Source organism: Suncus etruscus, chromosome 15 (assembly GCF_024139225.1).
Source record: "Suncus etruscus isolate mSunEtr1 chromosome 15, mSunEtr1.pri.cur, whole genome shotgun sequence".
NCBI classification, from domain to species: domain Eukaryota; kingdom Metazoa; phylum Chordata; class Mammalia; order Eulipotyphla; family Soricidae; genus Suncus; species Suncus etruscus.
The window spans coordinates 72,228,040-72,244,420 of NC_064862.1; the positions used below are offsets into that span (position 1 = coordinate 72,228,040).

Here is a 16,381-nt window from a genome sequence, read left to right on the forward strand (position 1 = left end):
TTTGTTTTTTTAGGGGGTTGATTTTTGGGTTTTGTTTGGTTTTTGGTTTTTGGGCCACACCTGGTGACACTCAGGGGTTACTCCTGGTTCTGCACTCAAAAGTTGATCCTGGCTTTGGGGACCACATGGGGGTGGAATCACGACTAGTCCTAGATCAGCTGTATGTAAGGCAAATGCCCTACCGCTGTGCCACTGCTCCAGCCCCTGTTTTGTTTTGGGTCCATACCTGGCAATGCTTAGGGGTTTCTGTGCTCAGAAATTACTCCTGGCAGTGTTCGGGGACCATATGGTATGCCAGGGAATTAAATTTGGATCGGCTGCATGCAAAACAAACACCTTACCCACTGTGCTATCTCTCAGGCCCCTGTTATTAGATTTTTTAATAACTTTATTGAGATAAATTCATGGGCTGGAGAAATAGTACAGCAGGTAGAAAAATCACTTGCTTTGCATAAGGCTCATTGAGTTCAGTTCTTGGCACCTTATTTGGCCCCTGAGCACAGAGCCAGGAGTCAGCTTAATCACCACAGGGTGTGACCCAAAACCTCCCCCAAAATTCACTCGCCTATGATTCATCCATTTCAGTGATTCAGGGCCCCAGGAGATAGGTGAAGGTCAAAATAAGTCAAGTGTGATTGCAGCTCTGGATGTGACCCTGCTGGGGTCCTGGTTACTCCATGGCTGGCAAATCCCCAAAATAAGATTTCTGAGTTCAGAGCAGCTTTGTCTTTTCCCAGAATATGTGACTGTTACCTGTCATTGCAGTCAGTTTTAGGGCAGTTTCATCGTCCCCCCCAAAGAACCCCTGTGTCCTTTGTGACCTCACACATAAGGCTGTCTTTGACTTCTTCGCCCTGGACTCTCCTTGTGGGTGGGCTCAGGTGGCCTGCGCTTCCCGGTTTCCACACAAGGGGCCATGAAAGGCCAAAAGAACCTTTGTTAGCCCTTAGCTGGTGTGGGGATTCCAGGGAAGCCAGTGGTTCAAGGAGGCTCAGGGCAGAGTCTCCACCTTGCATGTGTGAGGCTACGAGCATGTGAATTGTCAGTGTCACCAACCACACAATGTCAACCCACAAAGCCAAGTGTGTGCTCCCTGCCACCACAACACACACATACACACACACACACACACACACACACACACACACACACACACACACACACACAGAAGAATCAGATACTACTTGGGTGTTTTCTTTAAGGAGGCTTTTGGGGACAGACATGGGTCACAGAATCTATTAGGAAACCCACAGCCCCCTGTTTTGGCAAGGGGAGGGCACTCCCAGTGGTGCTCAGAGGACCATCTGCAGTGCCAGGATGGGAGCCAGGGTCATGCTGAGTCACAACTAAGACAGCATTTTGGTCTTTGTTTCATTGCTCTGGCCATACCTAGCGGTGCTCAGGATAGCTCTCGGCAGGCCGCATTGAACCTGGTCAGCTGTGTGCCAAGGCAGGCATCCTACCAGGGTGTTATCTCTCCAACTCAACCACCTCTTTAAATTAGAACCAAGTAGAATGAGGGACTGTTAAGGCCATGCAGAACAGTGCTGAGGGGCAGGGAACAGAATTCAGAGCCTTGGGGCATGGCGTGCTAATGTGCCCCCTCCCCTCCCTTCTTCCCTTTCTCTGCCTCCCACCATCAGCTTCCCACCCTCCCTTCTTCTCTCATCATTTTCATCCCTCCTCCCCTCCCCCTCCCACCCTCCTTCCATCCTTCCTTTTTTGTCCTTTTTTTCCTTCATTCCTGTTGTTTTGGTTTGGTTTGATTTGGGGGGGCTCTTCCAGCTATACTCAGGATTTACTCCTGGCTTTGTGCTCAGGGGCCACTCTTGGTGGGCTCAGGGAACCGTATGAGTTGCCAAGGATCAAACCCTTGTTGACCTGTGCAAAGCAAGTGCCCTCCCCGCTGCATTGTTGCTCTACCTCCTAAACCTCTGCAGGGATCGCTGAAGATCAGACTCCAGACTCCAGGGTCTTATTTATCCACCAGGTCACTTATCAGTCCTGTGGGATTTAACTGGGGAAACAGCAGTGAGGGTGTGGGGAGAGGGCTGCTCTCAGCACTCCTTTCTTCCTATCTTCCAGGCTCCAGATGGTGTGTTCGTCAAGGTTTTTCTTTCCTCTGGGTGTTTGGGAGGCTTCACTGACTGTCTCGTTGGCTGTTGTCCCTGAACTCAGGGGACTTTGGTTCCCCTGGCCTGAGTCTTTCTGCTTCCCCCAAAATCACTTTTGTGGATAAACACTATGGAGGCACGTAGTGGGCCAGAGCATTAGGACTGGAATAGGACACTTGCCTTGCATGCAGCCATCCTGGGTACCATCCTGCATCCCATATGGCCCCCCAAGCCCACCAGGAGTGATTCTTGTACACAGAGCCAGGAATAAGCCCCAAGCAATAAAACAACAACAAAAATAAACAACAAAATAACACACAGCACGTGCCTGCCCCTGGCCGGACAGCGCGCGCCTCCTGTCGTCCAGCTTCCACGGCCTGAGCCACTACACAGCCTCCGCTCACTCTCCGCTTCTCCCCAGGGACCATGGCCCAGGTCGAAAAGTCCACCCTCCCCGTGGAAAAGGAGGAGTCGTCGGAGAGCAGGATGGTGGTGACCTTCCTCATGTCCGCTCTGGAGTCCATGGTGAGGTTTCCAGCTCAGAAATGCCTGCACGCAACCTCTCACCGCCGAGTACTGCAGTGGGCCACATGCCCTGTCCTATTCGCCTCTTCTGCCTGGGTCTGGGTTAGCAGCCTGAGTTTGGGATTCACAGAGGGCATGAGCCTGGGGAGGGCTCAGAGGGCTGGAGCAACAGGATTCTTGCAAGCAAGAGGCCCAAGTTTTATGCCTGGAACTTCCAGGCACTGAACTGGGAATAGCCACTGAGCGCCACTGCCCAACAAAGCAAAACTAATAAATAAAAATATGTCTGTAAACAAAAATAGGTATAAGCATATGAATTTATCTGTTTAAAAGCATACATATATGTACATATACATATATATGTAGGTTTAAAATTTTTTGTTTGTTTTTGGGCCACACTCTGCTGTGCTCAGGGTTTACTTGGCAGGCTTGGAGGACCACACAGAGTGCTGGGGATCACACCGGGGTTGGTTCTGTGCAAGGCAAGCACTGTACTTGATGTACTGTATCTCCAACCCCAGGTTTAATATTTAATGCATGATAGTATAGAAAATCTATATCTGAAGATCTAAGTGTTGTCTTACTTGAGAATATTTTCACTGAAATTCCAAGGTATGGGACATGCCTCAATTACATACCTCAAGGCTTACCTCATGTGTGCATTGGATGCAGGGGTCCTGGTTTTAATATCTAGCACTGACTGGCTCTTCGAGTACTGCCAGTGCACACATGAGTAGCTCTTAAGTACTGCTTGGTGTGGAAGAAACCATACTCAATAATGTTTTGGGAGGGAGTCCACCGCTAGCAGTGCTCAGGCTTACTCCTGGCTCAGTGCTCAGGGATCACTCTTGGCAGTGCTTTCGGGATCATGTGAGTTATTGAGGATTGAACCCAGGTCAGCCACATGCAGGCCAAGTACCCTCCCTGCTGTACTATCACCCCATACATGATACAGTTTAAACTCTCAGTCATGTGTCATTATAAAGATCAAGAGGAAGAGGAGAATTTTATCAAGTTATCCAGCAAAATAGGGTCTATTTATTTATTTTGGATTTGGGGGCCAAACCCAACAATGTTCAGGGATTACTCCTGGTGGTACCCGGAACATAGTTTTTCTTACTTGTATGTATACTTTCACAAAGTGACATGCTCAGTTTTGATAAATATGAACTCAAAGTATCAATCAACTCTGAAAAACATTGGGGGAGGGTCCAGAGAGATAGTACAGCGGCAGGGTCCAGAGAGATAGTACAGCGGCATTTGCCTTGCAAGCAGCCGATCCAGGACCGAAGGTGGTTGGTTCGAATCCCAGTGTCCCATATGGTCCCCTGTGCCTGCCAGGAGCTATTTCTGAGCAGACAGCCAGGAGTAACCCCTGAGCACCGCCGGGTGTGGCCCAAAAACCAAAAGAAAGGAAAGAAAGAAAGAAAGAAAAACATTGGGGAATAATGGCTTTATCCTTCCTTTCAAGCATTCAGTCAAAGGGCTGGAGCAATCTGGGAGGATTTGCCTTGCCAGCAGTTTATCCAGTTTTAATTCCCAGCATCCTGTTATTGTTCCTTTTTTTTTTTTTTTTTGGTTTTTGGGCCACACCCGGTAACGCTCAGGGGTTACTCCTGGCTATGCGCTCAGAAGTTGCTCCTGGCTTGGGGGACCATATGGGACACCGGGGGATCGAACCGCGGTCCGTCCAAAGCTAGCGCAGGCAAGGCAGGCACCTTACCTTTAGCGCCACCGCCCGGCCCCTGTTATTGTTCCTTGAGCCCACCAGGAGTGATCCTGAGCACAGAGCCAGGAGTAAGCCCTGAGCACTGCTAGGTGTGGCTCCCCCAAACGAAAACAAATATTCAGTCAAGATTTCATTTTACATCCGGCGTTTGCCTTGCAAGCAGCCAATCCAGGATCAAAGGTGATTGGTTCGAATCCCGGTGTCCCTTATGGTCCCCCATGCCTACCAGGAGCTATTTCTGAGCAGACAGCCACGAGTAACCCCTGAGCACCGCCAGGTGTAACCCAAAAACCAAAAACCAAAAAAAAAAAAAAAAAAAAGATTTCATTTTACTTTTTGGTTTATTTTATTTTATTCTTATTTTGACATATACATAGGACAGAATATTGTATATTTATGCAAAAAAAATCACATTTTGGGCTGGGAAAGTGACACAAATGATAGTGAGCATGCCTGGAATCCACCAGGCCAAGTTTGCTCCCTTGTACTGCATACCCAACCACCCAACCCCCACTAGCACTGCCAGGCTAAATTTTGTTATGGTGACCCCTATTTGCAAAGAAAAATCAGTTTCTTCAGGATTAGAAATGCTCCAAAACAAAGGAAAATGTCAGCCTTTATGCAGCAGTGAAATTCCAGTTTTGTTGGTTAAAACTGTGTAGGCTCGTGTGCCTGTGTGAAAATGTGAATAGAGGTTGAAAGTGGAAAGAGACTATACAGTGGCACTGGCTTGGCATGTGGTCCTCAAAACCCTGCCAGGAATGATCTTGAGCGCAGAGTCAAGAGTAAGCCCTGATCATTGCTGGGTGTGACCCAAACCTCACCCATCCAAAAATTAGCTCATGGTGTGAGTAGTGGTTAATTTTGGGTATATGGGTGGGTGGTTTGTATGTGTAAAGCTGTGGGTAGTCTCAGGGTCTGACAGGTGCGAGGCAAGTGTCATTCAGCCACACACACATCCAATAACCAACCCCCAAATAAATCCCAAGGTGTTTTCTTTTGTTTTTTTTTGTTTTTTGGGTCACACCCGGCAGTGCTCAAGGGTTCCTCTTGCTTCTATGCTCAGAAATCGGCCCTGGCAGGCACGGGGGACCATATGGGATGCCGGGATAAGAACCACCATCCTTCTGCATGAAAGGCAAACACCTTACCTCCATGCTATCTCTCCGGCTCCTTCTGTTTGTTTTCCTTTTGGATACATTTTCTTCTTTTTATTTTCTTTTTATTTTTTGGGGGGTGGGGGGAATTCCTCAGCACTGCAGTCAGTGATCACTCCTGGTGGTGCTGAGGGACCTGGGATGCCTGGGTTTTACCCTCGGTTGGCCCAGTGCAAGGCAAGTGCCCAGCTCACCGTCCTGTTCTCTTCAGCTCCACCAGATCTCTTCTTCCATGATGGAAACCTAGTTAGAATAAATATCAGGGGTCCTAGCAGTAGCACATTGGGGAGGGCATTTGCCTTGCATGTGGCTAAATAAAGGTTCGATCCCCAGCATTCCATATGGTCCTCTGGAGCACCATCAGGGGTGATCCCTGAGTGCAGGACCAGGAGTGACCTCTGAGCATTGCCAGGTGTGGCCCCAAAACAAACAAACAAAAAAACCTAGAAACAGTTGTGAGCTCACTTGGTCCCACATACCACATATTATACAGATAAGGCTCTGGTCTCAGCCTGTCTCCCCCCCCCCAGCGATTGCAGTGGCTTAATCCTGGTGTGTGGCACCTCCCAAGACGCATTCCAGGGCCCTAGGCTAGGGTTCCAGTAGCACATTCATGGTTGTCACATCCTAACAGTATTTAACTGTGTCGGGGAAGGCATTTGTTTTCTTTCTCTGTGTTTTTTTTTTTGTTTGTTTGTTTTTTTGTTTTTTGGGTCACACCTGGCAGCGCCCAGGGGTTCCTCCTGGCTCTATGCTCAGAAATTGCTGACAGGCTCGGGACCATATGGGATGCCGGGATTCGAACCACTGTCCTTCTGCATGGAAGGCAAATGCCTTACCTCCATGCTATCTCGCCCGCTCCTTCTCTGTGTTTTCTATCAACTGATGCCTCCATCCTAGTTTGCTGCTGCTGTAACAAACTGCAGCTGGGCCGGAGGAATAGCACGGCATGTGCCTTACCCGCAGCTGGCTAGAGTTGGATCCTCGACATCCCATGTGGACTCCTAAGCGCTGCCAGGAGAAATCCCTGAGTGCAGAGCCAGGAGTAAGCCCTGAGAACCACTGTGTGTGAACTAACCCCCTGCCTCCCCAAAATAAAACTCAAAAACTCAAATACTACAAACGTTTTGTGTCTTTTATCGATTGGTTTGTTGGGGATTTTTTTTGGAGGGGGGCATACCTAGCAGTGTTCAGGGCTGACTCCTGGACTGGCTTTGCACTCCTGGCAGGCTTGAGCAATCCTATGGGGTACCGGGAATCAAACCTGGATCAGCTGTGTACAAGGCAGTTGCCCTCAGTGGTGTATTGCTCCAGCCCCTTTCACCTGGAAACCCACAGGGCCCAGGTAGGTCCCTCACAGGACAGAACTCAGGCCCCCGAATACAGGAGGCTCGGGTTCCATCCCTGATATCCTATGGTCCCCCAAACACTGCCAGGAGTGATTCCCAAGCATAGAACTGCCCCAAACCAAAAAGGAAAGGAAAAAAATTGTTGCATGTTTTGTGTGACCCCAAAACAGAGTCCAAGGGCTGTAGAAACTCCATGCCAGGAATTAGGGTGTATGTTTGGGGTTGGAACCCAAATAGATGCTTTTGATAATAATTCATAATTTTAGAGGGGTCAAAAAGAACATTTCTGGAGCTGAGAATAGTCCAGTGGGAAAAGCATCCTGAACACAGATCTGGGTGCTCCAAAGAAGCAAAATAAGACCAACCAGTAAACAAACATAGGGTCAATGTTGATTTTGCTGAGGCTCACACACATGCTTGCTATATGGGCTCACAGCTGCGGAGCTCACAATGAATTAGTGCTTGTGCCTGCTCGGCCTTGAGGCCCCAGATCCCACTAATGGATCCACAGGGATCACATGGGGTGCAAGTGGGCTGGTGCGGGATGAAATCCAGTGCCTTACCTGTCTTTTTTTTTTTTTTTTTGGGGCCACACCCTGCAGTGCTCAGGGGTTACTCCTGGCTGTCTGCTCAGAAATAGCTCCTGGCAGGCAATGGGGACCATATGGGACACCGGGATTCAAACCAACCACCTTTGATCCTGGATCGGCTGCTTGCAAGGCAAACGCCGCTGTGCTATCTCTCCGGGCCCGCCTTACCTGTCTTAAGTATACAAGCCAGGTGCTACTCTACCCAGCCAGATTATGTTTTGGGGATCATGGCTCCTCTCCCACCACTAAAGACAGCTTTAGTGCTCAGGAGGACACGAGATCAAACTTGGCCCTGGACATGCCAAGCCCTGGCTGTCACCCCCATAATATGTTGCTTTTGGGGGATATCAGGGACTACTCCCAGTCACCCTGGTGCAGGCTCGGGGCACCCCATGGTGTTGGGGATGAGACCTGAGTCCCCCCTCCACAGCAATCCTCCAGCCTGCTACACTGTGTTCACCCCACATTCTAGTCTCAGATCATACCTGTCAGGTACTATGAACTCTGATTGCCCCCGTCTCTTATCCTGCTGTTCTCTGTGTGTTGCAGTGTAAAGAATTGGCCAAGTCCAAGGCAGAAGTGGCCTGCATTGCTGTATACGAGACAGACGTGTTTGTGGTGGGCACCGAGCGAGGACGGGCCTTTGTCAGTGCCAGGACAGACGTGCAGAAGGACTTTGCCCGCTACTGTAGGTGCCCCTAGCCCCGCCTGTGTCTTACATCTTACAGCCGCTACTGTGGGCATTATCCACCTGCTCTGCACTCGGGTATCACTCCTGATGGTGCTCGGGACCATAAGAGATGCCGGGGATTGAATCCAAGTCAGTTGGAGCACAAGGAAGACATCCTCCCTGCTGTGTTATCGCTCCAGCTGCCGTCTTTCATTCTTTTTTTTTCTTTCTTTTTTTTTTTTTTTGGGGGGGGGGGTTTGGGTCACACCTGGCAGTGCTCAGTGTTACTCCTGGTTCTATGCTCAGAAGTTGCAGAAGTTGCTCCTGGCAGGCTCAGGGGACTATATGGGATGCCGGGATTTGAACCAACGACCTTCTGCATGCAAGGCAAACACTTTTTACCTCCATGCTATCTCTCCAGCCCCTAAATAGTTTTTGTTTTTGTTTTTGTTTTTTTGGGTCACATCCGGCAATGCTCAGGGGTTACTCCTGGCTCCATGCTCAGAAATCGCTCCTGGCCGTAATGGGGGACCATATGGGATACCGGGATTTGAACCAATGACCTTCTGCATGAAAGGCAAACGCCTTACCTCCATGCTATCTCTCCAGTCCCTCCATCTTTCATACTTAAATTAAATTTCTTTTTTTGTTTGTTTGTTTGTTTGTTTTGGGCCACACCTGGTGCCGCTCAGGGGTTACTCCAGAAGTCGCTCCTGGCTTGGGGGACCATATGGGACGCCAGGGGATCGAACCGAGGTCTGTCCTAGGTTAGCTCGGGCAAAGCAGACACCTTACCTCTAGCGCCACCGCACTAGGCCCCTAAAATTCAATTTTTTTTTTTTTTTTTTTTTGGTTTTTGGGCCACACCCGGTGACGCTCAGGGGTTACTCCTGGCTATGCGCTCAGAAGTTTCTCCTGGCTTGGGGGACCATATGGGACACCGGGGGATCGAACTGCGGTCCGTCCAAGGCTAGCGCAGGCAAGGCAGGCACCTTACCTTTAGCGCCACCGCCCGGCCCCTAAAATTCAATTTTTAACAGACGGGGCCAGCGCGGTGGCTCAAGCCGTAAGGTGTTTTTGCCTTGCTCGCACTGACCTAGGACAGACTTCGGTTCAATCTCCCGGGGTTCATATAATCCCCCAAGCCAAGAGCCATTTTTGAGCACTTAGCCAGGAGTAACCCCTGAGCATCACGGGGTGTGGGATTGTAGCAGGTCAGCCCCTGAAGAGGTTGACTGATGGTGGGATGGAGAATGAGGCCCTTTTCTTCCAGCTCGGAGCACGCGTCTGCCACCCTGTCTAGCCCACGGTTCTGAGGTGAAACGGCGGGTAAACAGCTCGCAGACAATCAGGCTCGTGGAAATATTTGCTTTATTCGGATGGACAAAACTGAAGTCCAAAGACTCAGATTCAGTTCCAGCCAGCAAAAAGCCCTCGCCTTCCACAGACCCTTGCTCTTATACTCCAGAGTCAGGTCCCACCCAATGGTGGGATCAGATACCAACCAATGGTGAAAGCAGAATCAGGTCCTACCCTAGGGTGGGGGCAGAATGCCAGGTCACACCCTAGGGTAGGGCACAGATTAGGGTGAGCAACATAGTAATCCCCCAAAATATTTACATACACAACATGGGATGTGGCCCAAAAACAAACAAACATAAAATATATTTATATTTATCATTAAAGGGGATGGAGCAATAGTATAGGATATGGTAGCCATTTGCATATAGCCAACTTGGGCTCAATCTCTGGCACCCCCCAATATGGCACCACCCCAGTCCCCAATGATGATCCTGAACACAGAGTTAGGAGTAAGTCCTGAGAACCTGGGCCCGGAGAGATAGCACAGCGGCGTTTGCCTTGCAAGCAGCCGATCCAGGACCAAAAGGTGGTTGGTTCGAATCCCGGTGTCCCATATGGTCCCCCGTGCCTGCCAGGAGCTATTTCTGAGCAGACAGCCAGGAGTAAGCCCTGAGCACTGCCGGGTGTGGCCCAAAAACAAAACAAAACAAAACAAAAAAAAAAAAAAAAAAAAAAAGTCCTGAGAACCTCTGGATGAGGCCCCAGAACCAAAAATAAATAAATAAATAAATAATAAAATTACCTCCCTCACATTGGAGTGGTAATAAATAAATAATAAAATTAAAATTACCTCCCCTGGTGTAGCAGGTAAAATACTTGCCTTACATGTAGCTGGTTTGATCCCTTTGATCCCTGGCACCCCATATGGTCCCCCAGCCCTGTCAGGACTAAACCCTGAGCACCACCAGCTATGACTAAACAACAACAAAACAAAATAAAATCATGTCCCCTCTCGTCTCCTCTTCATCATTGCCAATATGGTGTGGGAAGGGTGCAGGCACTACTGGGGTGTTTGCTCTTTTGGGGAAACCTCCTCATCAGCACTCATGGGGTCTGGGAGACACACGCACACACACTACAGACATGTGCACACACACACAAGTGATACATGGTCGTGCGGATCTGCAAAGTCAGGTGCTTGGGCAGCAGAGTTGGGCCCCAGACTTCCCATACACACACACATTGTGGGATCAAACTCAGGGTTCAACACATAAGTACAGACAGGCAATGGCACCCTTTGAGCTCCCACAGATTCCTTGGTCTGATTCTTCCACTTCAGTTCTACTAATAGTACCCATCATGCTGCCCTGGTAGGAGCTTTCCTGTCATCACTGTCAGACTAGACTCATGTCTCCTTAGACATCATCACAGTGAGGAGGAGCCTTTGTGGACCTGCATCATCTGCCTTGCTTCGCCAATGGGAGCACTGTTCACGAGTCCTATCTGCTGAACAGCGGCATTTCCAGTCAGTGTTGAGGGGTCTGGGTGTGTGGTCTTTGCTGCCGTGGGGACTGTCCCAGCCAACTGTTCTCTTCTGGACAGGGACAGCTTCCTGCTCTGCCTCTCAGCCTGCTGAGTCCCTGGAGGAGATGAAATATGGGTAGAGGAAGTGGGTCCTTGTGAGACCTTAACCCTAGTTCTGGCAAGGAACATTTATTATAAAAACCCAGGCTGAGCAATAGCACGTCAAGGTGGGTGCTTGCCTTGCACATGATTGACCTGGGTTTGATCATCAGCACCCCATATGATCCCCTGAACCTGCCAGGAATGATTCCTGAGAGCAGAGCCAGGACTAACCCCAGAGCACTGTTGAGTGTGCCCCCTCCCCCACCAAAATAAATCGACTCCTGTCCTTTGATTCTTTCTGGAAGCTACATTATTTCTTTTGTTTTTGTTTTGTTTTGTTTTGGGCCCATACCTGGTGGTGCTCAGGATTTAATCCTGGCTCTATACTCAGAAATTACTCCTGGCAAGCTTGGGGGGACCTTATAGGATGTTTGGGATCAAACCCTGGTTGGCCATGTGCAAGGCAAACGCCCTCCCCACTGTACTATCGCTCCAGTCCCTACTTCTCTATTTCTTTATTGGGGATCTGTTTCTGAGGATTGCTCTTGATTGGTGGGTTTGCTGAAAACACCTTATTGAGTTCCACTGAGGGACCCTCCCATGCTCCTAACCCTGAGGCTTCCCAAGCTGACTTTGTGCCCCTCGATCACTTCCAGGTGTGACAGAGGGGCTGCCTGAATCTCAGCGGCTGTGCCCCCCAGACGAGACCCCCACAGACGCGGGCGAGAGGGCTGAGCTCCAGAAAGCCGTGGAAGACCATTTCTGCACTAGTTACGGTAATGGACAGACGGGCACCCTGCTCCGACACAGGCTGACTTGTTCAAAATTGTTTTATTTTCTTTTATTCTATTTTGGAATTTGGGGTCACATCTGGCGGTGCTCAGAGGTCATGCCTGACTCTGCTCAGAAATGACTGCTGTTGGGTTTCAGGGAAACCATATGGGATGCTAGGGATCGAACCCAGGTCGGCCATGTGTAAGACAGACGTCCTACTACCCGGCTGTCTATTGCTCCGGCCCCTGAAAGGAGATATTCTTTTTTTATATAATTATCTTTATTTAAACCCCGTGATTACAAATATGATTATAGTTGTATGATTACAGTCATGTAAAGAACACCCCCCTTCACCAGTGCAACATTCCCACCACCAATTTCCCAGATCTATCTACTCCCCACCCCCCACACACACACACACCTGTACTCGAGACAGGCTTTCTACTTCCCTCATTCATTCACATTATTATGATAGTTTTCAGTGTAGTCATCTCTCCAACTGCACTCATCACTCTATGTGATGAGCTTCATTCATGAGCTGCACCTACCAGCCCTCATCTCTCTTGTCTCTGAGATACTGTTAAAAATGTCTTTCATTTTTCTTAAAGCCCATAGATGAGTGAGACCATTCTGCGTCTTTCTCTCTCCCTCTGACTTACTTCACTCAGCATAATAGATTTCATGTACATCCATGTATAGGAAAATTTCATGACTTCATCTCTCCTGATGGCTGCATAGTATTCCATTGTGTATATGTACCAGTTTCTTTAGCCACTCATCTGTTGAAGGGCATCTTGGTTGTTTCCAGAGTCTGGCTATTGTAAATAGTGCTGCAATGAATATAGGTGTAAGGAAGGAATTTTTTTTTTTTTTTTTTGGTTTTGTGGGCCACACCCGGTAACGCTCAGGGGTTACTCCTGGCTATGTGCTCAGAAGTTGCTCCTGGCTTGGGGGACCATATGGGACACCGGGGGATCGAACCGCGGTCCGTCCAAGGTTAGCGCAGGCAAGGCAGGCACCTTACCTTTAGCGCCACCGCCCGGCCCAGGAAGGAATTTTTGTATTGTATTTTTGTGTTCCTCGGGTATATTCCTAGGAGTGGTATAGCTGGATCGTATGGAAGCTCAATTTTCAGTTTGTGAAGGAATCTGAAAGGAGATATTCTTACTTGTAGATTTTTTTAGCTAGAGGAAGGCTCTCGCCCCACTGAGGGATGTAGACAACATGCCCACCCCCCATACAGACCCTCTCAATGAGCCCACAGAGTCACACTGAGAGCACTTCCTAATGAGCATCGGCCCGATATTTGTGCTGTTCCCATCTCCCACCTCCCCTCACTGCTTCCCATATTTTCACATTCCTGGGGTGTTGGACAAGGGCCTGGAATGGAGTCTCCACCTCACTGCCTCATGTGATAAGGGCACCCGGCACATCTGTGGGACCTTCTGCTTCCTGTGAGCTTCAGGCTCCAGGGACTTCCCAGCCACAGGTTCGTGGGTTAACCCACCAGAGCAGAAAGAAGACCCACTCCAGGCTGACTTGCGTTGGCATGGCTAGTGGGCCTGACACAGAGGGTGAGGCATGGGGTCTGGCCTCTCTTGGCCAACCTGAGCACCCCCAACCCAAGCACCTCAGTGGCCGGCACAGTGTGCACCCTGGGTTCTTCTCCCTCTCCCACATGTAGATCTGAGATGAAGCATTTTCTGTCTTCTTTTTATTTTCCTCTCCTCTCCACTCCCCTTTCCTCTGCTCCCCTCTTCTTTTCTCTCTCTTTTCCTTTCTTTTCTTTTTTTTTTGGGGGGGGTGGCCCACACCCATTTGATGCTCAGAGGTTACTCCTTGCTATGCAGTCAGAAATTACTCCTGACTTAGGGGACCATATGGGATGCGGAGGGATTGAACCCAGGTCTGTCCTAGGCTGGCGCTTGCCAGGCTTACCTCTAGTGCCACCATTCTGGCCCCTTCATTTTTTTTTTTTTTCCTTTTTCTTCTTCACTCTGATGCCTGGATGGAACCGGGGCCTTGTTCGGTTTCCCAGCCCCAAAAGCTAGACTATCCTGGTGTCTCCTATGGATTGAGACTGTCCCTGGAACAGAGGATGGCCCAGGGTCCCCCAGTTCTGGGGCTCAGTATCCCTGTCCTGAGGTTCCAGCCACAATTCTGCAGGCCCTGGGGGACCCATGATCTGTCCTTGCAGGCAAGGCCTTGGGGACGACAGCACCAGTGCAGATCCCCTACGAGCAGGTGTTGGGGAACCCTGAGGCACTGACCATCCGGGGGCTCCCTCCAGGGATCCCCCTGCAGTCCCCCGAGCACTATGACTTGGAGACCCTGCGGTGGATCGTGAAGAACAAAGCCGGGATCTCTGTTGTCATAAACAGGTAATGGCCCAGCCTCACCTTGTTTGTCCTGGGCTGTGGCCCCAAAGTCTTTGACTCTATGAGTTCCTGAGTCCCCGCTGGTTCACTGCTTCTGCTTTCTTACAGACCTTTCCTGGGCCCTGTTACCCCACTGGGTAAGTTAGGAAGTCTCCAGGACGCAAGCTTCAGCTCCTCCTTCAACTGATTGTCCTTCCCTATCCATGCTATCCCACTGTCTCCTCTGTCCCCACAGATTCCCCGTCTCCTCTGTCCCGATCCCACTCCTTGCACAAGTAAGGGACATGCTGTCCAGGAGACCAGTGTCTCCCACCTCCTATCTGCACCTTAGCAGTGGAAGAATTGGGGGTGTTGGGTCACATTATAGTCCTTAGTGTCCCCACCACCACCTCAGCCCTGGAGGTACAGCTATGCCATGCTTCAGGGACCCCGCCCCGACGTGGATGAGCCTGTCCATGGAGAACTTGGGGGCTTCCCTATTCTGGGGGAGGGCCCTTGGAGTCCCTACTGGCCAGAAGGACCAAGAATTGGGATCCCCTGTTGGGGGAGGGGGTTCTCTTTGGGGGCTGAGTTGGGGGCTCAGAGATGATGGAGTGTCCCAGAGCACAACCCTGGAGCCCCCCAACACCACCTCTTCTCTTTGGAGGTGATTGTTCTGGGATGGAGTTGTGTGCCCCCAGCAGCCGGAACATGCCTCAGCTCAAGTTATGACAGAAGGGTGGTCGGGTGGGTGAAGGGTGGGCACCCCAAGTGCTCCCGATATGGGGAAGAAACAAGGTGACCTGCACCCCATCCTCTGGGCAAGGATGCAGGGAGGGCTGTGGGGAACAGCTGGGGTCACCCACAACTCTGCCTACACTGCTGGGAGGGGCAGGGGCAGCTGTGTTCAGTTGGGGAAACTGAGGTCAAGGCCACTCTGCCCCCCCCCCCCAGTGGGCACCAGCAATTCTAGTTCCTCTGTTGTTCTGATCCCTTTGGGAGCAGGACACGGGTGTATGTGTGTCTGTGTCCCTTCTCAGGTGGGACCAGCGTGGGAGCAGTTTTGGAGAGTTCCACGGCACCAACCAGTGAGAGGTAAGGCCAGGGCAAGGCTGGCAAGGAAGCGTCTTTCCTTCCAGGATGTTCAGTTAGTTTCAGGCCTTGAAGAGATTTCCTGTGACTTGTTTAGGGGTTTTTGTTTTGTTTTGTTTTGGGGTCACACCTGGCAGAGCTCAGGGGTTACTCCTGGTAACTCCTGCTCAGAAATCGCCCCTGGCAGGCACGGGGGACCATATGGGATGCCGGGATTCGAACCACCGTCCTTCTGCATGAAAGGCAAACGCCTTACCTCCATGCTATCTCTCCAGCCCCTGTTTAGGTTTTTTGTTTTATTTGGTTAGTTGGTTTTGCGCCATGCCCGGCGGCAGCCCTCAGGAGTCGCTACTGTCGTGGCACTGAGAAATTAACTCCGGGCAGGCTCAGGGGACCATCTGGAATACTAGGAATTGAACCTGGACAATGCAAACTCCCTACCCACTGTACTATTGCTCCAGCTCCAATGTATTTTTGAAGGGGGCACAAATAGAGGATCTCAGGGACATTTTGTTTTTTTTGTTTTCTGGGTTTTTTCTTCTGTTTTGTTTTTTGTTTTGTTTTTTGGTTTTTGGTTTTTTTGTTTTTTTTTGTTTTTTTTTTTGGTTTTTGGGCCACACCCGTTTGACGCTCAGGGGTTACTCCTGGCTATGAGCTCAGAAATCGCCCCTGGCTTGGGGAGACCATATGGGACACCGGGGGATCGAACCGCGGTCCGTCCTACGCCAGCGCTTGTAAGGCAGACACCTTACCTCTAGCGCCACCTTCCCGGCCCCTGGTTTTTGGTTTTTGGGCCACACCTGGCGGTGCTCAGGGGTTACTCCTGGCTGTCTGCTCAGAAATAGCTCCTGGCAGGCAAGGGGGACTATATGGGACACCGGGTTTTGAACCAACCACCTTAGGTCCTGGATCGGCTGCTTGCAAGGCAAACACCACTGTGCTATCTCTCCGGGCCCCAACATTTTGTTTTTAAGTAAAAAGGCAAGATAATTTTTATTCAGTGAAACTCATTAGAAAAATGTTAGAAAGATGTGAAAGGAGAGGCCAGAGAGATAATACAGCAGTAGGGTATTTGCCTTGCACGAGGCCAACCCAG

At 50.1% G+C, this 16,381-nt stretch overlaps 1 protein-coding gene across 1 annotated transcript in view; it reads left to right on the top strand.

Annotated features, from left to right (window-relative positions):
- The first annotated feature begins 2,494 nt into the window (after positions 1-2,494).
- The window catches only part of LOC126029920 (general transcription factor II-I repeat domain-containing protein 2-like), a 49,545-nt gene continuing 35,658 nt past the window's right edge, over positions 2,495-16,381 (top strand). The window contains exons 1-6 of the mRNA XM_049788157.1: positions 2,495-2,639; positions 8,014-8,152; positions 11,719-11,838; positions 14,034-14,217; positions 14,287-14,351; positions 15,234-15,288. Of these exons, the coding sequence (XP_049644114.1) occupies positions 2,541-2,639; positions 8,014-8,152; positions 11,719-11,838; positions 14,034-14,217; positions 14,287-14,351; positions 15,234-15,288 (662 nt within the window). The 5' untranslated portion in view covers positions 2,495-2,540. The remainder of the gene's footprint in view (positions 2,640-8,013; positions 8,153-11,718; positions 11,839-14,033; positions 14,218-14,286; positions 14,352-15,233; positions 15,289-16,381) is intronic.